The 22,718-nt window shown below is 51.8% G+C and overlaps 5 protein-coding genes across 7 annotated transcripts in view; 3 read left to right on the top strand and 2 right to left on the bottom strand.

Moving 5' to 3' along the window:
• Window positions 1–2,136, top strand: part of RAD54L (RAD54 like) — a 51,009-nt gene extending 48,873 nt beyond the window's left edge. For all 3 annotated transcript variants that reach the window (XM_074545858.1, XM_074545859.1, XM_074545860.1), the window contains one exon: window positions 950–2,136. In XM_074545858.1, coding sequence (XP_074401959.1) covers window positions 950–1,151 — 202 coding nt within the window. In that variant the 3' untranslated portion in view covers window positions 1,152–2,136. The remainder of the gene's footprint in view (window positions 1–949) is intronic.
• On the bottom strand, window positions 1,603–10,213 carry LRRC41 (leucine rich repeat containing 41). Its single transcript, XM_074545861.1, has 10 exons — window positions 9,891–10,213; window positions 9,719–9,805; window positions 9,365–9,435; window positions 7,474–8,605; window positions 6,840–7,085; window positions 5,810–5,974; window positions 5,381–5,479; window positions 4,818–4,940; window positions 3,868–3,943; window positions 1,603–2,750 (listed from the first exon to the last, which is right to left on the bottom strand). The coding sequence occupies exons 1-10, from the start codon at window positions 10,015–10,017 to the stop codon at window positions 2,516–2,518; spliced, it is 2,361 nt and encodes a 786-aa protein (XP_074401962.1). The 5' UTR covers window positions 10,018–10,213; the 3' UTR covers window positions 1,603–2,515.
• A 12-nt stretch (window positions 10,214–10,225) lies between these two features.
• UQCRH (ubiquinol-cytochrome c reductase hinge protein) lies at window positions 10,226–11,491 on the top strand. Its single transcript, XM_074545865.1, has 4 exons — window positions 10,226–10,363; window positions 10,444–10,470; window positions 10,702–10,863; window positions 11,231–11,491. The coding sequence occupies exons 1-4, from the start codon at window positions 10,334–10,336 to the stop codon at window positions 11,261–11,263; spliced, it is 252 nt and encodes an 83-aa protein (XP_074401966.1). The 5' UTR covers window positions 10,226–10,333; the 3' UTR covers window positions 11,264–11,491.
• Window positions 11,492–12,370: 879 nt separating this feature from the next.
• Window positions 12,371–15,987, top strand: NSUN4 (NOP2/Sun RNA methyltransferase 4). The gene is made up of 6 exons (XM_074545863.1): window positions 12,371–12,566; window positions 13,109–13,530; window positions 13,674–13,828; window positions 13,990–14,144; window positions 14,750–14,874; window positions 15,561–15,987. Exons 1-6 carry the CDS (start codon window positions 12,447–12,449, stop codon window positions 15,832–15,834), a joined length of 1,251 nt encoding a protein of 416 aa, XP_074401964.1. The 5' UTR covers window positions 12,371–12,446; the 3' UTR covers window positions 15,835–15,987.
• LOC102073171 (vitamin D3 hydroxylase-associated protein) overlaps window positions 13,989–22,718 on the bottom strand; it is a 14,494-nt gene continuing 5,764 nt past the window's right edge. The window contains exons 6-15 of the mRNA XM_074545862.1: window positions 22,139–22,179; window positions 21,800–21,924; window positions 20,039–20,164; window positions 19,574–19,671; window positions 19,303–19,402; window positions 19,159–19,202; window positions 18,660–18,699; window positions 18,137–18,245; window positions 17,740–17,885; window positions 13,989–17,088 (exon numbers count right to left, since the gene is read on the bottom strand). Of these exons, the coding sequence (XP_074401963.1) occupies window positions 16,960–17,088; window positions 17,740–17,885; window positions 18,137–18,245; window positions 18,660–18,699; window positions 19,159–19,202; window positions 19,303–19,402; window positions 19,574–19,671; window positions 20,039–20,164; window positions 21,800–21,924; window positions 22,139–22,179 (958 nt within the window). The 3' untranslated portion in view covers window positions 13,989–16,959. The remainder of the gene's footprint in view (window positions 17,089–17,739; window positions 17,886–18,136; window positions 18,246–18,659; window positions 18,700–19,158; window positions 19,203–19,302; window positions 19,403–19,573; window positions 19,672–20,038; window positions 20,165–21,799; window positions 21,925–22,138; window positions 22,180–22,718) is intronic.

The following is a 22,718-nucleotide window of genomic DNA, read 5'->3' as shown; positions in this document are numbered from 1 at the left end:
TGAGCACTTCCTTGCTGTCCTCCCTTTTTATTATGGCTGGACAAGTGAGCAAACTACCTTGTAGCTACCTGTTTTGCAGCTAATGAAAAGAGCAAAACTGATCAGAGCTGTTCAAGGTGGAGCCTAACTTGGTCCTTCCTTAGTACTCTCCTCCTGGTGAACAAATGCTGAAGTGCTTCCATACTAGGGCTTCTCCATTGGCTAAGAATTCATGAAGCCAGTCTAAGTGCTGTTCTGGCAACGGAAAGAATACTCTTCTCCATTGTCTGCCCTTCTCTCCCTGCCCAGAGACCTGTGGTATTACAGCCACCAGAAAGAGGACAGGGAGTGCAGGGAAAATGCTTCACTGTGAAAATTAAGACTTTTAATTCAGGCAAGAAGTGAAGAGGATTAGTTTTAAGCTGTATCAAGGCTTAGCTCAGTATAGGTATCCATTCTGCATGGCAACAGCCCTTGCTGGCCTGGCTGCTGCTGCTCTTTGTCTCCTTAAGTGACAGCTCACTGGGGCATCTCCAAAACAGCCTGAGCACAACCTGGTGCCTGTGGTGGGAGCCAGGATGCAGTGTTTTGGAGCATGGTGTGCTCTTTGAATTTAGGAGTCCTGATGCAATACTAATAAGGTGTTAGCAGCAGTCGTTTGAGATCTGCCTTAAGCAACATCCCACACCTTTCAAGAGAAACTCTTTCTGAACTTCCTCAGGGTCTTGCTGGACCATTCCCAAATGGTTCACCATGAAGAGGGACTGCCATTGGCAACAGAACCCCCAGGTTTTCAAAATGTGTGAGTCATTCCTAACCTGTCACACACATTAGAAGGTAGTTATGCAGTAATAGTTCAATTCTGAAAATCCAGGGGAGTTAATCCGAATGTTCCTGGGCTGCGGTTTTGAGCAGCCCAAGGCAGAGCCAGCAGAGGAGCCTTGCCCTGATGTTGCTGTGCCCTTGGCAGGATCAAGTGTCGGCGCTGTGTGAACGGGCACCAGGTGCGGCCCCCTCCCGCCGGCTCCGACTGCACGTCGGACCTGTCGCAGTGGCAGCACTGCGCGGACAGGCGCGGCCTGCAGGACCCCGTGCTGAGGGCGGCCTGGGAAGCTGCTGTCACCTTCACCTTCCATCACCACTCCCACGAGGAGCAGCGAGGGATTCCCTGACAGGTTACTGTCCCCTGTGGGGACAAGGGCAGGCTCTGTGGCAGCCTGCCCCACTTGGATCCCTTTCAAGGAAAGGGCAGTGGGCAGCTGTGCGTGCTGGACTCTCGTGTGGCTGTGGGATAGCAGAACAGCGTGGCGCTGGAGTGGCTGCAAGGCCCTTGGCCCTTGCTGCAGCAAGGAGTCCGTGGCTTTTTATTTGCTGTTGAATTGTGTGCCTGAAAAACAGCCCCTTGGGAACTGGGAATAATGGGACCTTGCATGCTTGATCACATTTAGCACTGGTTCTCCTGCCTTTGGTATTTGTGCCTTCTACTCAGCCAGATTTTGTCTTCAGGGTTAAGTTGAGCCAGGAGTTTTATAGCACTTGATGTGCAGTCAGGTTTTTTTCTTTGACAGCTCTGGCTTACAGTTGCTGATCAAAACTTGCAGGATCTATTTTTGCTGTGAAATGTGAGCCTTGCTGATTACTTGGGAAGAGGAGGATTTTGTACAGGGGGAAAAAATTTTAGCTCATATGTCAAACATCTGGCCTGAAAAAGATCATGAAAGCAGTAGGAAATCAGGCTCTATTCCAGTAACTCCATTTCTAAAACCACTTGCTTTGTTATGGGCAGCATCCCCTTATCTGGCAGTGTTTTAATGAGATCACATTACATGACAGTAATAAAATTCACTTTGGTACATTATGATTCTTAATTAAAATTTTATTACAAAAATGTTACAAAATAACAAACTATTCAAAACCTCTGTAAAATGACTGCAGACACTGGAAAAGGGCAGTGTGATTGCAAATAAACAGCAAGCTATTTGGTACATAAAGAATTTTTTGGTGTAAAGTACAAATTTTCAAGTGGAAAAAGGTCAAGCCTGGGGGCTTTGTTAGCTTGTTTTCTCGTCCCTTTAGTGGAGGGAGGAGTTCCTATTGCACAGACCACAGAATGAAGAAGTTGGAAGGGATGTCAGGTGATACTGTCCAATACTTCTCCTCAAAAACAAGAGCACCTAGACCTGGTTGTCAAGGACCACAACCCAATGGCTTTTGAGTCTCTCCCATGCTGGAGATGGTTATTGGTGAGACATTGGCTGAAACAACATGAAATCTGTCACACACCCAGTGATGTAAACAACTGTTTCAGAAGCTGATTTGATGTATGTCCATTTATGATACTCGAAAAGATGGCAGAGTTGGATCACCTGGAAATACAGCAGTTGGCCCACGTGCTCTGCTGTGTCACGGCAGTGTCACACTCCTTCAAATGAACAGCAGAGTGAAAGGAGCAAAGCTGTACTGCTTGAAAGGGGGAAGAACCCCCAGCTTGTGCTGTGAAATGAGATGGAGATGGGTTTCCCCTGCTCCTGTGTCCCTACATGACACTGATGTAGTCAGCAAAGGCCTGGGAGGAGTCCCAGGCGTCGCTGACAACGCTGCACAGGGCCCTGAGCCGCCGCAGCGCCTCCTGCGCTGTCTCTGCATCCTGGTCCAGCCAGTTCTGGAACAGGCGCAGCTGTGTGAATGGAAGCTGTCCCCCTCTCTGCTGGATGTGGCCTTCCAGCTTCTTGGTGAACTCCAGGAGCCCATCAGGTTTGATGCAGTTTGAGCTTTCCAGGGAAAGAAGAAAAAGAAAAAAAATAATTCAAGCAATTTAAATTACTGTTCCTTCTACCAACTGCCAGTGCAGGTCCCTGAGGAGGTTTCAAGGCCAGCTGCACCTTTTTTCAGCAGTACAAAATCTAAGCATTTCTCATTAAAACCAAAACTGAGTATGAAGGGCTGGAAACCTTTTTAAACCAAGGTGGTAACAACTACTAAGTTATGCTCATTATCCAGACCTCTTACTTCTGATTTAAGCAGACCTAGCTCTGGCCTTAAAATGTTGTAGCTGTCAACTCTCTGGACCAAGGGACGTGGCCCAACCTACAAGTCCCAGTGCAAGACTCAGCAGTAAGTGATCATTTGTGTCTTCTGCTGAGAGAATCTGAAGGGCATGTGCCAGATCCTGTTATTTCTAGGAGTTTAAAAGGTCAATTCCCATGTAGAGATGTGTAAATAAATATCAAGTTGCATGCTGGATTTAAACCTTGTCTGAGGCACAGTAACAATGAGGCTTCAAGCCTGCTGAAGGAGTGTGGCCATGGCTGAATGAATAAATTGTCAAGGCTATGTACTTTGAGCTACCTGAGCCATGAGGAAGTAAAGAGGGGGCAGAATCAAGCAAAGCAGTTGTTAGTATTGCAGAAATGCCACCCCCATGTGCTTCATGAAGGTTGCTGCCTATCTGTAAGGCCATTCAGGGTCAAGAAGAGAGCTGCAGTTCTGACTGAAGACCAGTGCTGAGCAAAGGAATGCAGAGGCATTCTCAGGATGTGCCAGGAACAGTGACAGCATTCCCTTGCTATGAAGGGGCAGTGGGAACAGAGCTGTTCAAGAATAAAAGAAGGGATGTTAGTCCCAGCCTACAGCTCAGGAGGCTCCCAAGGAAGCAGCAGACTAAATCTGCTTTAAAGATGGAGCTGGACTCCTAAAGGTGAAATGTCTCAGAGGTCCTGGAGGCCCCTGAGGGTGTATGAGCCCACTGCAGCATTCTCTGAGCTTTTCCTGGGCACACATTCTCTCAAGGAACAAAGCCATGCTCAGGTTCTCCTGCTGTCAGAGCCCAGTTCAGGTCTCTCCCTCCCTCCCAAAACAAGGAATTCAGTGTTTAGAGAAGCAGAATACCTGACATCCAGCTGGCAGAGAGAAGAGGAGGAATCTTCAGAGAAAATGTCTGCAAGGGCAACCAGCCTGTGATTCCCTGAAAGGGAGAAATGCACTATTAGATGCAAATTACAAAATGGTCTTAAAATTTAAATTGTCATAGGGCTGGGATAATAGTGCAGAAAAGCAGTCTGTAAACAAGTGAATGCAACACAAAGAGCCCACCTCAGTGTGTCCCCCTCAGTGACATCAAGTGAGTTCATCCCCCTGAGCACAACATTTGAGGCAATGAAAACATTTGCTGATAGGGTACTTTGTTTCCCTAGAAAAACCATGGTTTTGTTTCAGAAGTTCAGATGCAGCTTTGTTTTAGAAATTACATGTATTCAGGTTATCCCAAGTTTCCCTGTTTTACTTTGTTTGAATAACAGAAAACAATATTCTGGATCTATCTGCAATTAAATTTCTCAAACATTTCTACTTGGCCTATGATTCAAAATCCTATCACTTCTGTAAATTCAGTTCCAATTATTTGACACAAATCCTCCTTTACTTCTTCTCATCCCTCCAGTGGCTGCCAACAGCTGTTGAGACACAAACTGCCCAAACTTGGGCAAAATCTGTGCCTCTGAATCAGAGGCATTGCATCCGATGCTGGATCTGCTCCTGTTAAAGTCTGAAGCAGATCAGCGTTCAGTCAGATCCAGAGATCTGCTGGAACTTGCATTTGCTGCAGAGAAAAGCAGCCATAATTCCTGCACAGTACCTTGGTACACTGCTGAATGCAACTGAAATTCTGCCTTTAAAAATGGATCCAGTGCTCCTTATTTTGTGAACTAAATCCCAGTGTTCCTGCACAGGGTAAGTTCAGCACTGCAGTCAGCAGCTCTCAGTGGTCTTTCCTGACTCCAGCCCCAGAGTTCCTGCAGAGAGCTGCTCCAGGGCCCCACAGCCACACACAGCATACACACCAAGGCGGTTCCCAGGCAGTTTGAGGCTCTTGAGTGATGAATTTCTTTTCACTGTATTGATTATTTCTGACAAAAACTCAGCAGTGGAGCTTTCAAACAGCCGGCAGAAGGAAAAGGTGATTTCTGTGAAGAAATGGATTTACAGTACATGTAAGTACTCCCTGTGCTTCAATATTCCATAACTGCATTCTGTAGCCAGCTCCAGCCCCTAATCCACGTGTAAGAACAAAGCTCCCCCAGCAGTGGATTGCATATAACAGCACTTCTGCTGTGTCAGGAGGAGAGCCAGATCACACCCAGTTAAAGGCTGATGTGCTCTGCAGGTTAGAAATTGTTTTATAGCTGAGACTGCAAACACTTCCCTTCAGGATTTGCCAGCAGCTCCTCTGCTCCACTGACACAAAGACAGGCGTGTTCCCACTCTGACAACACCTGCAGATCTGCTCCAAATGTCTGTGACATTTAGCTACACCTTACACATCCAAACATTCCCCTCTTAAATGCCAGCCAGCCAAAAGCAGCCACCCACAGTACTTCTCCAAGCACCCAGGAGCTGGCTATACCTTGTAGGCCAGGATCCTGGAGCAGAAGCAGAACTTCTTTCTGGTGCTCAGCCAGGTTCATATCATGAAAGCTCAGTTTCTTCAAATTTGGAGTACACTCTAAAAGCAAAACAAGTTCTCAGGTAAAGCACTGCACATCCTTGGCATAAGAAGATCCTGACCCAGCTACCACCCAGAAACTGACTTAGACTGTGGGTAATTTGTGCTGGATTGTGGATAATTAGAAAGGAACCATTGTGCTGTGCAGGATCATCCATGTAACACTGCACATGGGATGGTTGACACCCATTTCCTTTTCTTGGGAGACTTCAAGGATGTCCACGCTAAACAGATGGACCCACCTAAGCTGCTTCATGCTAGAGGATGGAAGACCACAGCATGGCAGCTACAGTGTGTGTGCCCCATGATGCTGCCTATGGGTTAGAGTACCTTTGAGCACCTCCAAAAGGAGCCCCAGCTCCTGGGGGCAGGGCAGGGTGGCACTGTCAAGGGACAGCTGCTGGAGGGACTTGGACGCCTTGAGCACCGGCAGCAGGAGCGCAGCGTGCAGAGGTTCCCTGGGGAATCGTATCTCCAGCACCTCCAGGCAGCTTTCTAAGGGAAGAAAAACAATGCAAGAGTTTGCTCTGGAGTGCCTGTCTCCAATGTAGCTACAGCAAGCAGGAAGCCTGGATGCCCAACACCACCATCCTTCAGGTTGGTAGAAACTGCCCATGCACCATGTCCTGCCCTGAGGAGCTCTGGCAGCTCAGACCTGGGGCATGTCAATCACTCACAGCTCACTCCAGGATTCCTGCCAGACCACAGGGCCACCAATTTCTACTGTGCTCACCAATGCTTGAGAAAAGGTCACCCTTTAAGGCACGAGCCAGTCAGTGCCTTCCCAGAGCACAGGTCTTTCCTGACCCCACTCCAAACCTGCTCAGGCTTTGCTCACTGCTTTTCTGGCAATTGAAGGGCTAGTAAGGGTGATGGGAGACCTGTGAGCTGAGCACACACTGCTGTAGCTCCCAGGCTGTAATCCAAAGGCTTGGGCAGTGCTTTGCCATCTCCTCTGGTACTGTGATGATCTAAGGATGCTTTCCCTCTGCTTAAGTGTGTCTAAGGCTTACAGCCTCACAGTCAAGGGGATGAACAAAGTGGAAGCTCCCAGTCAATTTACAGATCTGGTAGGAGAGGATTGCCATGGACAATCACAGGTAGCAGGTTGTGACTGGCCCTGCACAAAACTGATGTTGCAGCATGCTGGGATACAGCAATAAAACGTTTCCTCCAAGATTCCGGCTCCACAGAACACCTTAGACTGGAAGGGACAAACTGCAACAGGAACTAACTCAGAAAGGTAAGGCTGTAATTGCCTAAGAACAACCCACCATAATAGTGTTGAGTGAAGCCTGTAGCAAGGCTTTACAGTCTACCTGCCTGCCAAGTCCTGGCCATCACTCAGATCGATTCCTACCTGGGATTTCTGCCTCACTGCAGCTTGGGCTCGCCTCTGGCCTGGTGGCCTCCAGCTGGTTTTTGAGGTCGAAGCTGACGGAGAGCGTGTGGAGCTGGGGCAGGGCGCTCAGGGCGCAGCGCGCGAGCTCCATGCAGGGCATGTGCGAGAACATGTCGCTCACGCGGAGCACGCGGAACCGGCACTCGGGGTGCCGCGACAGGGCCTGGAGCCCGGACAGGATGCAGGAGATGTTGGCATTCAGGCCTGCAACAGCATTTGTACAGAAGAGTGTCAGCTGTGTGTGCAGGAGCTGCAGCAATGGCAGCCCGAGTCAAAGGCTAAACCCACAGACCACTTTATCCACACATCCTTAAGATGCGCTCTGTGCACGGGAGATGCAGATCTGGCTCTTCCCTTTGCTCTCTCTGAAAGGCGTTTAAGCACAAAACCAGGGGCTGCTCTGGGACAGAGGGATCCCATTCTCTCCCTTAAGTCCTCACACTCATTAAATCTCACCCAACGCCTTTCTCAAGATGGGGCACCGATACTCCTACAATGCCCCTTCCATGAAAACTAATGCAGGGTAAACCCAAGCAGTAAGCCAGACCATTAGAGCGGGGCTAGAAGGAAGTATACTATTCACAGCACTGACCATTGTAGGATAGAACCAGGTTTTCTAAAGACACCCAGGAGCTCAGCAGGTTACTCAGAGTCCGACATGTCTCCCCAGTCAAAGGAATGGAGAACAATTCCAGTGTGGAGACACTTCGGAAGCGGCGAGCAGCTTTCAGAGAAAGGGTTGCAGCAGGTCCTCCTCTTTTCTTACAGCCAACATGGCCAGTGCATGGAGATCCTGGGGAGGAACTAGTCCAATTCTCAGTGTTCTCTCCCTCTGTGGTCCTGGTTTTGTCCAGTAACCCTGAATTATCCTCTCTAGCAACAGTAAAAACAAAATCGTAGAGATCTTCTGGGTCAGCATAGTGTCCCCTGCTCCGCCTGAGGCAGCGACGTTTCCTCCCCACTGCAGGTTTCTGCCATCTGCGTGTCTTTCGAGGAACAGGGTGACAGGACAGCTGCTGTGAGCTGGAACGAGGGGAAGAGCCACCCTGAATGTTGGTGTGGCCACAGGACACCTCACTGCTTGTCTCTTCACACGCTGGGTTTTGGAGGGGAGCACTTCTGGGGCCAGAGAGGACAGAGGTCATGCAAGCATCAGCCTCTTTCGGGGATCTCTTCTGGTTCTCAGCACCGCTCCCCTCCCACTCAGCATCACAGCCCCTCTCTGCTCCCTCCTGTGCTGACTGCTGGCTTTGGGCCTGGTCCTCCTCTCTGCAAAGGCCACAAGGGCTGCCCTGACAGGAGAGGGCATTTCCTGAGCGCCAAAACCCAGCGCTCATGGTGAGGATGAGGATGAGAAGAACCGTGTCAGGAACAGGCCAGGAGCACATGGACACCTGGCTGACAGAGCCGTGGTGGATCAGCCGGTGGAGGAGCAAAACCAATGAGCGCCTGATGGACTGGTCACAGGAGAGGAGGTGCTGGAACTTCAGGACCCGCAGGGAGGCAGCCAGGTTTTCCAGCACCTCGTGGTTGTGCTGGGCAGTGAGTTCCACAGCCCCCTGCAGCATGTTGCACAGGGTGAGCTGGGAAACGTGCGGGGAGCTGTGCAGCAGCGGAGAGAAGTGACGGTCGTGGAGGCGCCAGTCAGAGGAAACGTCCAGGACACCATGGAGCACGTTGGAGAAGAATGTTTCAAGGAACTTCTTCCTCCAGCATGTTATGCTCTGCAATTGAACAACAGAGTGTAGGATTAAAAAGTCAGCATCCATTTTTTGTGCTCTTTTTAAGTTAAATTGCTGTCTGCTAACCTGGTTCCAAAACACCCCTCCTGCTAGCTCCACTGAAACCACCTCTAGTTCTCAGCATGCTTCCTCAGTGTACTCCTTGAAAACCTGAGTGAATCCCATTGCTCTCTTCATCCTCCTTCTGGCCTAATTTAAACACTCAGTGGTTTGGAGCTGGGCCATTTTTTTGTCTATTAAAAACCACGTCACCAGCAATTTTCTTCCAGCATCTACTGACTGGCTGTCATTAAGTTGTTTGTTAATGATTCTTCTACGATGATGAAGCAATGAAGCTGCTTCAGTTTTTCTACAAAACACCATTCTCCAAACTCAGTCTTTTCTATTTTTCTCATGCTTTCTAAGACACCAGCATTTTTTTTGGCACTGTAGGTGTAAACATGATAGAAGATACTGTTTTTATCCTCTGTTTCTGTGAGAATCTCTGAAGACAAAGATTTGCTCTTTTGGCAAACTTATTGTTGGAGGATGAAGGGTGTGGCTGTGCACTATGCTTCTTTATAAATCCTATTTCCCAAAATGTTTGTATTACCAGGGTCATGCCTTGGTCCGGAGCTCTACGAACACTTATAAACAAGTGCCAGGAATTGCTTGGAGGCAGCCAAAAAGAAAACCTCATGGAAAACAGCAGAAACAGAGCTCCCGTGTCGAGCCCCTTCTCCCACCAGAGAGTTTCCTCACCTCCGAGTTGGGCGGTCTAGTTTTCATCACATCGTCCCACAGCTTGCGCCAGATGGGCTGTGTCGAGAGGCCTGGGGGGAAGAATCATCAACCGGGAGTTTTCACCCCTCTCCCAGTGTCGTGCTCGGAGCTCGATGGGATGCCGGGGCACAGCCCGAGCCCGTGCGGGTGTGGGACAGAGGCGGTGTCCCTGGGACCGCTCTGGCTCGGGGCTCCTCTCTCCAGCCGAGGGTTCCCGCGCTGCGGGCTCCTCCCGGGCCATCCCTCCATTCTCTCGCCCCATCACTTTGAGGGGCCCGTCCCTCCCGCCCGGGGGTGTCCCCACGAGTTCGCCGCCGTCCCCACCGGTGTCACCTGCTCTCCGCGCGGCGTCCTCGGCCCGCTCGAGGTGGAAGATGGTAAGGAGCGGCAGGAGCCCCCGCAGGAGGTGCCCGGGCAGCGCTGCGGAGAGCCAGAGGGAGAGAGCGGCAGGGTGCGGGCAGGCCCGGGCCCTGCGCCCCGCCGCCCCGCGCCGCCCGCGCCTTACCCCACACGTCCCGCTCGAGGGCGGCCATGCTGCGGCTCACGGCGGCCGCGCTCAGCGCGAACAGGCTGCGCGGCCGCTCGGCAGCCATCACCGACTCGGGCAAGGACCGCCCGCACCGCGCCGCCATCTTGGGAAGCGGCTAGCGTGGACGGCCATGTTGGGGAGGTCGGGCCGAGCACCGGGGCGGACAGACCGACGGTAACAGCCCCGCTGAGCCGCTTCCGAGGCCGAGACACACAGAAAGAAGGGAGAGGAAAGGCGGGAGCGCAGCAATGCCCGCCTTGGCACGGCCACACGCACAGGCACTGCCGGCTGCCATGTTTGGAAGGGCCGCGCCCCGGGCCGAAGCACCGCCCTGCGGAGGGAGCGCTTCCGCTACCGGCGCGGGCAGCGGCGCTTCCGGCGGGTGACCCTGTCGAGTCCTTCTGTGCGGCGGGAGCGCGATGGGGCAGCGCGGTGATCCCTGTGCCGAGGTGAGCGCGGGGCCGCTCTGCTCCCCCGGCAGGCAGGCAGGCAGGGCGGGCACTAACGCTGTGTTCTTGTCTTTCCGCAGGAGGAAGAGGAAGAGCAAGAGCTCGTGGTAAGACGAGGAGCCGCGGCGGGGACTTGCAGCTGCCAGAGCCGGCTGCCGGGGGCCGCCAGCGCCGCCGAACAGGCTCGGGGGGCTCGGGCGGGGCCGCGCTGGGCCCGCGGGCCGGAGCTCCGTGGCGAGGCCGGGCTGCGGGGTGGATGCCGGGCTCTCTCCTGAAGGGGCTCGGGGGAAGCGGCGTGCGGGGCTGCCCCGGTGCTCACCGCAGTCCCGTGTCCGCAGGACCCCCTGACCACGCTGCGGGAGCAGTGCGAGCAGATCGAGAAATGCGTGAAGGCGCGGGAGCAGCTGGAGCTGTGTAACGAGCGGGTGGCCTCCCGCTCCCACACGGAGGAGCAGTGCACTGAGGAGCTCTTCGACTTCCTGCACGCCAGGGACCACTGTGTAAGTGCTGCGGGCCTGAGCAGAGCTGCCTTCTGTCCCTCTGTCTTGTTTATTGTTTAGTTCCTCCTTGTTACAGCAGGTTTAGCTGGGATTCTGTGCTTATTAAACAATGAAATAATTCAAACCCAGTGTTTGTACCCTGCAAATAGCGGTTAGCTATTTCTGTCTTGTACTTGTCATTTTAAAGTTAAGGCTTTTGAACCTGAGCTGAAGCTTTGCAAGGCATCTCAATAGCATTCTTGAATGACGTTTTGCAGAGCAAAAGCAAGGGCTGTGAAGCTGTGTGCATTGTTGGCCCAGAAAACCAATAGGCAGCACCTTGCAGATTTCCCTCTCATGAGTTACTGAAGGCTCTCTTTCTTTCCAGGTTGCTCACAAGCTTTTCAGTAAGCTGAAGTGAAGGGGGGCATGGTTGTCCATCTGCTTCCACAGCCGGTGCCAGCAGTTCCTGGATCACAGTTCTGCTTCCTGCAGTCCATCCTCTGTGCTGAGCATGAATGAAACGGCTTCCTGGCAGCCTGTCACTGCCTCTGTGCTCATGGAAGATGTGCAGCTGTGCAAAAACAAAACAAACAACGTGTTGATGTTCTGTAATTGTCCATATTAAACATTGAGAGTTCCTGTGGAAGTGCCCTCTGTTTATTTCCTTGTTCTCATGCTTCTGACTTGCACTGGGTTAAGATGAAATCAGTGTGTGCCAGAGCCAAGTTAAGGGCAGGAGAGTTTTCCTCTCTTGTGGGAATGTCATTTTTGGTGCTGCCAAAATGGACAGCTGCTGCAGCCCAGTCCTGTGGGGGAGAATTTGTCTGTTGGAGCCACAAAGATTATTCCTAAGCCCTTCAAGACCAGTGTTGTTCACATAGTATGTTCTAAGTTAGACTGAAGGGAGTGACCCTTTTATGGAGAGAGAAGTTTGTCACACCCTCAGGGGAAAGCTGTCAGCTGTCCCTCACTGTCTCCTGCTTCTGCCAGGGGCTGGCAGAGCCTCCTGGCAGCCGCCAGCTCTGCCTTCTTGCCCATGAAACCAACCACGTGCCTGTGCAGGTGCATGGGGGTGGTTCAGCTACTCACGCCCCGGTCAGGGTCACAGGGTCACCTGGGGGGAGCTAAAGCCTTTACCAGCCTGTTCTGCTCACCCTGGGACTGCCCTGTCCGTGCTCTGCCTACTCCTTTCTCAAGAGAGAATGGTAGGAGGAAAACTAGCGTATGTCACGGCTATTCTTCAAAGTGGAATGAAAGCCACCACCTTATAAATTTGGCTGTTGTTTATCCTTATAGTGGTTCATGGTCCTTTTGCTGACGGATTTCAGGCTTTATTGGGTTAAGGGTACCATGTAGGTTCCAGTAGGTTTAGGTTATTGTTTTTTCCCTGTGGCACAGGGCAGGGCCCAGCTGTGCCTGTGCAAAGCGCGTTTATTACCGGACCGTTCTCAGCAGCTGGTGCCCAAACCCAGCTCAGCGATGACCGGACGTTTAGGTTGGAAGGGACCTTAGAGATCACTGAGCACAGCCTCGTTCCCCGGGCCCGGCCGCCCGCAGCCCTTTCCGAGCGCTCCCGGTCCCGCCCCGGAAGGCGAGCGGCGATGGCGGCGCTGGGCGGGCGCGGGCGGGCGGCGGTCGGGCTGCTGCGCCGGGCACCGGGGACAGGAGCGACACCGACACCGGGAGCGGCGCCGCGCCGGCACCGGCACAAGGAGAAATGGGTGAGCCGGGCCGGGGCGGGACTAGCGCACCGCACCCCGCTCTTGTCCCCGCTAACCCGGTGCAAATCCCCTTCTCATGCCCCCATTTCACCACTCGCTGCACCCTCCTGCCGCCGCTCTGTGTGCAGCCGTGCCCACCCCGGACCCCCCGCCACATTCAGCCATTCACAGAGTCCTGGAATCACTGAATGTGCTGATTTGGAAGGGATGCACCAGGATGCAGCTCCTGGCCCTGCACAGGACACTCCCAGCAGTCCTGCCCTGTGCCTGAGCGCATTGTCTAAATGCTTCTTGAGCTCAGACAGGCTTGGTGTGGGACCCCTTCCCTGGGGAGCCTTTTCCTGTCATACAGCAGTGCCTCCCCTGTCACAGCTTCATGCCATTCCCTCCGGTCCTGTCACACACTCCAGAAAGGCCTCATGGACTTCTGGCAGCGCAGAACCCAGTGCTGGATTCTCCCAGAAGAGCATGAAGGCTGGGTGGGAGTGCTGGGTGTCGAGGTATTTTGCCTTTTAACACTTCTGATGTTTTTTCCCCACCAGGCTGCCACGGCCCCACGCATCCCGTCCACGCGGCTGGCGCTGCACCACTTTGACACGAGCTACAGCTTGCACCTGGGGGCCCTGTGGCCCTCAGTCCGTGCTGGCCTGCTCTGTGAGCAGAAATATGGGGCCCTCCTCAACAACTTTGCTGCTGCTGACCATGTTCCTGAAGAGCTGGAGCTGCTCAACGCCACTGATTTCATTTCTGAGGCCCTCCAGAAGGTGCAGCAATGGCAGCGGGGTGTGGCTGTGGGGGAAGCGGCCACAGGGTGCCAGGAGGGCTCTGGTGAGGGCAGGACTGGGATGCAGGCAGAAATGGTGACACAGGCAGAGATGTCCCCACCACTCTGCACATCCATCAGCTCCAAAATCAAGTGTTACACCTTCCCCAGGGGTGACATCACACGCTTTCGCCCTGCACGGTGAGACATCCCTGACTGACCACCCTGGTCTCTGCCAGCCTCAGGGGCTGCTTCCATGTGTCACCATCCTCACTTCCAACTGCTCTTTTACCTTCTTTTCCCCTCCAACATTTGCTTTTGTTGTGCAAACTGATGATTTCCAGGCCGGATGGTCTGGGACTCCTCGACTATTACCTCATGGATGCAGCATCTCTCCTGCCTGTGCTGGCACTGGACGTGCAGCCAGATGAGTTTGTCCTCGACCTCTGTGCTGCTCCGGGTGGGAAGACTCTGGCTCTGCTGCAGACTGGGTTTTGTGGTGAGTGGGGATGGGTGTTCCCTTGTTCCTGTGTTAAACAGGGCTCGAGCAGTGCACTGCACCCATTGATGCCTGACCATTAATAATTCTGTGTGTAAGAGCTGGAATCAGGTGTGTTTCTGCAGAAGTGACATCCCAGTGTGTCTGTTCTGTCCTGTCAGGGCATCTGGCAGCAAATGATGTCTCCGTTTCCCGGACAAAGAGGTTGTACCAGATTCTGCAGAGCTATGTCCCCAAAGAAGTCAGGGACACTGTGAGTGTCACGTCCTACGACGGAAGGGACTGGGACCAGGTGAAAGGAGGCACTTTCCATAAGGTATGTATTGGGAACTAGTGAGGATAAACCCATCAAGGTCACTTCCCTCCTCTTTTTGAGGAAGACAGCAGGTTATCCTTGCATATAACTGTGTAGTTTTCGGTATCATAAAAGAAGAGAGAGAAGACCAAGCCACATAAGGAGTAATATTTCCTCCTGCTGTCCCTTCCTGCAGGATTTGGTGCATATGTGCATCTAGAGTTGTACTTTTACCCTTTAGAAATCCTGTTCTTGTCCATCACCTGGAAGGGGTTAAATGTGAAGATTAGATAATTCTGGCTTCTCAGCCATGTCCAGCCACAGGGGATGGGTTTGGTGTTCCAGGGGTGGGTCGGGTACTCTGGGAGGCTGCAGCAGCAATGCCTGTGCGTGCTGCAGGAGCATTGCCAGGGACACACACAGAGCAGGAACATTAAATGAAAACATGAGTTAGTGCAGGATGTTTTCCACCATTTTTGCACATTCCCAAAATGCCAAAACAGCCAGATGGGTACAGTTCAGTGTGGTGCACACCTGTGTTTGGGCACTGGCAGGGGTGGAGGAGGTGGGCATGGGGCTGAGCTTGACCTGTGCGGGGGGCTGAGGTGGGACCTCTGCTGCTGCAGGTGCTGGTGGATGTGCCCTGCACAACAGACAGACACTCTGCCATGGAGGAGGACAACAACATCTTCCACAGGAGGCGAACCAAAGAGCGCCAGATGCTGCCCATGCTGCAGCTGCAGCTGCTGATGTGAGTGAGCTCGGTTGTGTTGTGTTCCCTGAAACCTCTCCTTACTCTGTCCCCAGCTGGGAAGTGTGGAAACCATGTGTGGTTTTCTGGCAGTAGTTGGAACATGCGAAATCACAGTAAGCGTAAGAAAGTGCAGATGTTCTTGGTCAGATCACCAAGGCCTGACCCCCTTGTCCTTCTGTCCCCAGCAGTAGCTGTAGGATATAGGGAGAAGGTCTAAGGAGCAGGATGGGTACAGGTGTTTTGGGTGGTGATCTCCTGGGTCCTGGCAGTCAGCCCTAGAGGATTCCAGCTGTCCCAGGACATGGGAGGACATGTGGTGCTGGGAAATGCCACAATTTGTCACTGCTGTGGCAATAAGGACGCAGATTAGAGAGCCCCATGGCAGCACTTGAACTGCAGGAATCTCTTCCCCTGTACATATATCCCATTCCTTTGGATGTGACTGCAGAATTACACCTTCCATCTGCTCTGCAGTAGCATCTCCCATGTTAAATTCTTTATCAATATGAGTGCTGTTTGACTCTTTGCCCAAAACACTCCTCATGTTGCAGTGACTCAGACTGCCGAGCCTGTGTGGAGTTCAGTGGGGGCTGTCTGTCCCTTCCTGTGAGTCCCCATTTCGGTGGGTGGGGATGTCCCTTGGTGCCCTCCTGGTGACCGTGTGTGTGCTCCCCGTGCTGCAGGGCTGGGATCCTGGCGGCCAGGCCGGGAGGAGCTGTGCTGTACTCCACGTGCTCACTGTCCCCGCTGCAGAACGAGTGCGTGGTGGAGAGGGCTCTGGACGTGGCACGAGCCCAGTTCAACATCAGCATCCACCCAGAGGACCTGAGCCACTTCAGGACGCTCTTCCAGGACACCTTTTCCTTCTTCTCGGAGTGCCGGCTCGGGGAGCTTGTCCTGCCTCACCTCACAGCCAACTTTGGGCCCATGTACTTCTGCAAATTACGTCGGGAGTAGAAGGGGCCGCAGAATCTGTCTGTCTGCTGTCAGGAAATAGCCCAGTATTTAAGGGACAGCAGAATTGCTTTATATTTATTTTTCTTTCTAAAATGTCCCAAAGGAAACCTGCTTTTTTACTGCAGACATGGGGAATAAATGAGAAAGACCTGCTGTGGTGTTTCCTGAATGCTTATCTGTTTGAGACTGAGGTGTTTAATCTAAGAAAGAGAAAGAGGTTTTATCAGAGGGAGCAATTTATCCATCTGTGTGGGATGGGATAAATGGCCCTGCTCTCTTCCTCCTGTCTGACTGCTTTGATCCTGCATAAGCAGGTTTGGGTTAACAAACACCATCTGGGGATCTCAGCCTTTCTGTCCCAGATCTCACCATCTGCATAAATGAGTTGCATCTGTCTGTGCTTATCTCCTGCCTTCAGGGAGAGCAGCCTGGGTCCTGAAACCAGAGGCTCCTAAGAGTGCCCCTCCTGTGGGGTTGGAAATGTGCTTGGGATGCTGGAGATGTGGTGCTGTGCAGAGGCCAGTGACTGTTGCTATCCCTCACAGCCAGCAAGGCTGTGGATAAGTGTGAATATTCCCATGCTAGATGCCATTTAATGTCTAGTGAGCAGGTGCTTGTATGATTTTGAGTAGTAACTTTGTTTGTAGAATCATCACCATCAGTGAAGGATTACTGGAATTTATCATGGGAGTTGTTTAATAGTTACAATTTTATTTTTGTGAGCAAATTACAGCGGTGGGAAGTGATGGACACAAATTCCTCATGGGGGAGCCCATAGTTCCATCCATATGAAGTTACTCCACTGCCAGCAAGAAAATACTGTTGAACTTCTGTAATCTTTTCCTCTCAGCACCACCCTGCTTCTGCAGGAGGCAGCACTGGTGGAAATAGGGATGAACCCACATCCATGGCCATCCATCCTTGCTGGAAGTGCAGTTCCTAGATTCACCACTGTTTGAGCCTATCCTCAGCCAGTCCTGCAGGGTTCCTTACAGGATCTGTGTTTATTGGCAAGGAGAGGGGGCAGGAGGTGGCGTTTCCTTCCTCCTCCCGTCCCCAGTGCAGTCTGTGCACTGCTGGTGGCAGTCGTGCAGCACTGTCCCTTCTCCCTGGTGGCCACGGTGACTATGCCACTCTCCTGCCAGCACCGCTGAGGGTCTCCACCTCCTTCATGAAGCGCAGGCACAGCTCCTCCTGCCACGGCAGGGCCACGCACTGCACGGCTACGGGCATGCCCATGGCTCCTGACACAGCCTGCAGAGGGGCATGAACAGTCAGGGGCTATCCAGGGATCCCTCACACCTCCAGCAGGTTTTGGGAGCTTGGTTTGGGCCTGTGGTTCATCCCACAGCCTGGAGAAGGTGGGGTTTGAGCCCTGTTAGTGTGCTGGGCAGAGGGAAGGGTCTTGCCTTTCTCTGATAGAAATGGTTGCCAAATCTTGGGTAATGTGTTTGAGACACTTTCCCCCCCACACACCCCAGCCAGCTCTGCCTTGGGCTGTCTTGTAGGCAGATCCCTTTTCCTTCAGCATCCTCATTCCTGACCCATGCGCCACTGACAGCCTGGGCCTGGTTGAAGGCAATGTGGAGCAGGAGAAAAGTGCAGTGCAGTGCTGTGGGCTGTGGCTGTTGCAAGGACCTGCTCCCAGAAGCTTTGCTGCATGACTCCTTGGTGCTTCAGCCTGTGGGAGACCCTTTCGTCCCCCCAAACTTAGTGATTACCTGTTGAGGGCTTGGGAGAACAGCAAGGGAGTGTGTTCAAGGTGGTTTTGGGGATTAGCAAGGGGTGTATAAAGATACAATTTTTTTTGTGCCCATACTAATGGAGATATTTAGGAGCCCCTGATACCATGGAAACTGTAACCTGAACACACATCAGCACTGTCTGCTCCACCACCTCCCCTACCTGTTTCAGTGTCCGGTCCCAGGGGTCATCACAGCATCCTTTGTAAAGCTTTAGCTCTTCCTCATCCGCCTCTGTCACAGTACTGACAGGGACAACCCCGGCGGGGAAGTTCAAGACATTGTACAGCATCGTGGAGGAGATGGCACCTGGGAGAAGCAGGAGAGGATGCAGGCTGTCACAGCCTCCTGCCCTCAAACTTACACATTCCATATTCCCTGAAGCCCCTGAGAGCTGTGTCTGTCTCCACCTGCTCAGAGAGATCTGTGTAGTTACTTTTCCTTCCTAATTCCCATGAAATGCTTGGGTGAGCAGTGAAGCTCCATGGCAGTGGGTGCTTCCCTCCAGTCTCAGCCACTGTGTTTCTCTGCCCTCCTGGGAAGGGCCCAGACTCACTCACCGATTAGTTTCCTGGGGTATCCCATTGTGAAGGCAGGCCCCAGGACAGGGCACAGCACCACGTCCAGCTGGAGTTGCTGCCACTGGCTGATGAACTGGGAGCGGTACACCTGGGGAGGAGAGGGACGTGTCATGGAGCCATGGCCATGCCTGCAGCCTCTCAGCCTCTCCAGACACAGCTGAGGAGGCAGCAGCAGGCAGAGGTGCTCAAGGGATGGGGCAGAGCAGCTTGTGTTTGCCTCCACTGCGTGTGGCCAGGAATTTGGAAGGTCCCACTCTGGCCATGCCCACTCCCAGGACAGCCTTCACTGCAGGCAACCACTGAAGCTGTGTCTGGGCTGACTCAAAAGACCATCCACCCCATTCCTATCATTCTTTGTGCCTTTCCCTCCATCCTGTCTCCTCCCCAGAAGCCTCTCCCCTGCACAATCCCTTTCCAAACTAATGGTTCTGTCTGACCCAGTGCTTGCCACAAAGCCTCAACTTGCATCATGATGCCAAAGAGGAAAGTCCTCAAAACAAACCTGTATTTGATGCTGGTGATCCCACATCTCCTGCACAGACCTGCAAGTGGAAATCATAGCAACATGTAAGCTGTAAGCTTTAAGCTGTAAGAAGGGGAGGAATTGCTTAAATAGTCCTCTGGGTTGATAAGCCCTGGTGATTTTAGCAATTGCTTGAAACAATACAGCTTTCACAATCTTCCTAAAGTTTCCTTTGGCATCTGGCCAAACAATTAAGCAGCAAATGTCTGGAAGTGCTGGAGAGAAGGCTTTCCTGATGGGCCTGGATTTAATACTCATCTCTTCCACAGGCTTCCTGTAATGACCTTATCCATTCAAGTGCCCCATTCCTGTCAGGATTTTGCTAGGGGCAGTAAAGCCATGGCCAAGAATGAGGGACAGCCCCTGCAGGGAGAGATCACAGCCTGTGTTGTGAATCTAGTCCCCCCCAGCCAAGGACACCTGGAGGAGAAGGTATCACCCATTTCCATGGACATCACTGGGGACAATTCCATCTTACCTCATTCCAGCCATGGAGCTCAGGTGGTCAGCCAGGCGGGGGAACTGGAAAGGCACGAGGTTCCTTAGGGACATGACATTGGGCTGCAGTAACCAGTGTTACCCCAGGAAGCCCCTGTTCCTGTCCTGAGGGACAGGCACTCACCAGAGGTTTAAGAAGCAGAGCCAGCAGCTTCTTCACCAGCCTTGGCATCTTGCAGGAATTCACCTGTGCTTTCAAGCCTGGATCCACAATATTTCCTGTGCTGAGAGATGACAGGAGGATGGGGTGATTTCAGAGAAGCTGTTTGCCCTTCCTCAGAGACCTGAGTGTTGCCTGTTTGGGGTGGGAGAGCTGGGCTCCTTGTGCCTGTGCCATGCTCATGGCATGGGGATGGAGGTGTTGGCAGCACTGCTGCCACAGGGTTCCTACTTACAACACATCCAAGAAGGCACGGCCTCCATCAGCAAAAAAGGTCTTCATAAACAGCTCATTCATGACATAGGGGATCCGAGGGGGAGAGAAGGGCACCAGCTGCACCAAAACACAGGATTATGTGGCAGCCTGGGGATGTGAATAGCGTCCAAGACCCAAATGTGGATAATCCTCAGAGGCAGAGCAGCACCTCCCTGGGCTCCATGTGCCAAGAGAAGCCCTGGTTCAACCATTTTCCATCCAATAATCTCCCCATGAGATTATTCCTGCGATTGCCCGTGGGATGCACTTCTCCCTTAGGCAGAGGGGTCTCTGTGGCTGGAGTAACATAATCCCACACCTCAGCCAGGTCATGTTCCCCACAGGAGTACTTGGGAGCTGTGCTGGTTTCTGAAGGGTGATTTCCTCAGCGAGGAGCGAGGCTGGGGACACCCTGGGGATCAGGGCAGGGGGTGGTGGTGCTCACCTGGTGCCCAGCTGCCTGCAGAGCACTCCTGGTTTCCTTCACTGCCCTCCTCATGCAGGGGGGCAGAGGGAAGTAGCCGTCAGTGTCGTAGTACCCGACCCGCAGGGGAGCGGAGCTGGAGTACACCTGGAGCAAGGAGACACCAGCTATCATTCCTATTCTGTGGAAACCCAGGGCACCAGGAATATTTCTCTGTCTGCTCTGAGGTGCCCAGACCCCCAGGAGAGCACTGACTGACCCTCATCCATGGAGAAAGTTTCCTAGATGTCAAGATAGACTGGAATCCACAAAAGTGTGAAATAGATTATAGAGAGCAGTGTAGGTGTATCACTTGGTGAGAAATTTAGGGTTTGGGATTTTTAGTATGTTGTGGATGGAAGCAAGATGGGGGGCACAGGGTGTCATCCTGGGTTTCTTCGTGCTTCTTCTTCCTCCTTCTCCATGGGTTTGGGTGGCATTTTGTAATTGGGCAGAAAAGTCCCCATTGCAGGCTCTTTGGGATCAGTTATTGGGTTGAAAGGGAAAATAATCCAGGTGTCAGTTCTTAATTGGGTAGTTTAGTCTTAAAAGACCTTGTAACAAGAGATTGTTATCCATTTTGTGCCTTCTAATGAAAAGCTACTGAATTCACAGTAGTGAGACTGTTTTACTGATAAGAAATGATAAACACCTGAGTCTGAACATGAACTACTCTCTCAAGTGCCTTCAATGCAGACCCAGAGAAACCCACAACAACAACTGAGACCCTCACACTATTCCTAATGGGATTGTTGTGAAAATCCTTTAGACATCCACCATTGACCACATCTGGGACTAAGACTGGATGCAGTGGGAGGGTCTCCCCTACTCCTTGTATTTCCCTATTAAATTCTTAGATCTGAACTGTTGCCATTCTGGGACTAGGATTGGACTCAGCTGTGCCTAGGCTCTGTCAGGAGTTTAGAAAGCAAGGGGGGTCCTCTCTGAACCCTGTGACTCAATGGGAGAGTCTTCCCTGCCCTTTGCACCCTTGTCCTTTGCACCCCCAATCTCCAGGCAAATCATTCCAAAGTGACACTAAGCTGATTTTCCTTTGTGTGCTCCATCTTCAGAATAAGTAACAGAGTGAACCCTGTCATTGAACTTTGTCACCCTTGTGCAAATTTGTATTAAAACCTGCTTTTTGCAGTGCCTTTGACAGTGATTCTTTAGGTGACCTAAATCTCTCATTTTTGACACCCACCCTGCTGGGGGAAGGCCTGCCTCCCACACTGACACTGACTGCAGAAGAGCTCCAAATGCTAAGGAGTGAGTAATATTCTGGTTTGCTGTTTATAGTTACCCTTTCCAATGTCTACCCCTGCCTTTTTCTCCAGGCCCTCCTTAGGAGGAGAACAGCCACTCCAGACAAGGGGATTCAACCACTGATAAAAAGTGTGGAGGTATAAAAACCTCCTGAAGCTGGTCTGCTGCAGAGAGAAAGGGAACACTCTCAGTTAAGAGATTTGCTGCAGCAGTTTCTCATCCTGTCCCATTATTTCCTAAAGATCTCCAGCTATTTGCTCCCAGTGTTGCCTTCTTCCCTGCTCTTTCCTGGATCCTCACAATTCAATAAACAGCATTCCAGCTGAGAAGACAGACAGGATAACTACTGATTTGCCTGTTTTTTTCAAATGAGAATTATGAATTGTGCCCTCAAAGAGAGCTATTTTACCAAAAAAACAGTCCTGTAATGATAACTGGACCCTTGAAGGAACCAGGGCTTGCTGGGTGAGGCCTCACCTCCTCGTTGAAGGGGATGGGGGGCACGCTGGGGTCCAGCTGGAACATCTCCTGGCAGAGAAGAGCCTTCATGCACAGGGCCAGGCTGTCCACATCCCGTGCCATGGGCCCCAGGGCACAAGGGACTGCATGGGACAAGAGCAAACACCCACAGTGAGCAGACGGATGTGCCAACCCCAGCCCACCCCTCTGCACAGCCACGTCAGGGTGGGCAGGCAATGAGGGAAGTTTCAGATGGACTCCAGACAGGACTTTGCTGTCTCAGGTTTCCTCCTGGCCTGCAGGAGAACATCAGGCTCTTCACAGGATATAGGGAAAAGGAATTTAAAATTCATGTACCTGCTAGGATGCCATTGACAGGGCCAGTCACTCCAGACAGGCTGTGAGAAAAGAAGTGCATTGACATTTCAGTAATGGGGAAATATTCACAGTATGTTTGAAAAGTATGTGAGGTCTCCAGCTCAGGATCAGAAACAGAAGGAAATTATTTCAAAAATTTGATATGAGTAGTGTTACTGTGATATTTTATGAAAAATCTGTTCATTAAGAATTCTTCTCCTGGGAAGCTGAGAAGCTTCAGCTTCTCCCTCTTTAGCTGTTTTAGAATGTGATTTGGACAATTGTTTACCAAACATATAAATTCTTTTTAATTAACAGCCAATCACAGCCAGCTGTGTTGGACTCTGAGTCTGTCACAAGTTTTTATTATTCATTCCTTTTAAGCTTTCTGCTATGTATTTTCTCTTTCTTTAGTATAGTTTTAGTATGATAATATAATATAATATAATATAATATAATATAATATAATATAATATAATATAATATAATATAATATAATATAATATAATATCAGCCTTCTGAGAACTTAGAGTCAAATTCTCATCTCTCACCTCACCCTGGGGATCCATCAACACCACAG

The sequence above is a fragment of the Zonotrichia albicollis genome, chromosome 8, assembly GCF_047830755.1.
Source record: "Zonotrichia albicollis isolate bZonAlb1 chromosome 8, bZonAlb1.hap1, whole genome shotgun sequence".
NCBI lineage: Eukaryota > Metazoa > Chordata > Aves > Passeriformes > Passerellidae > Zonotrichia > Zonotrichia albicollis.
Note: the sequence above shows the minus strand (reverse complement) of the source record. Positions and strands in the feature narration are given on the sequence as shown.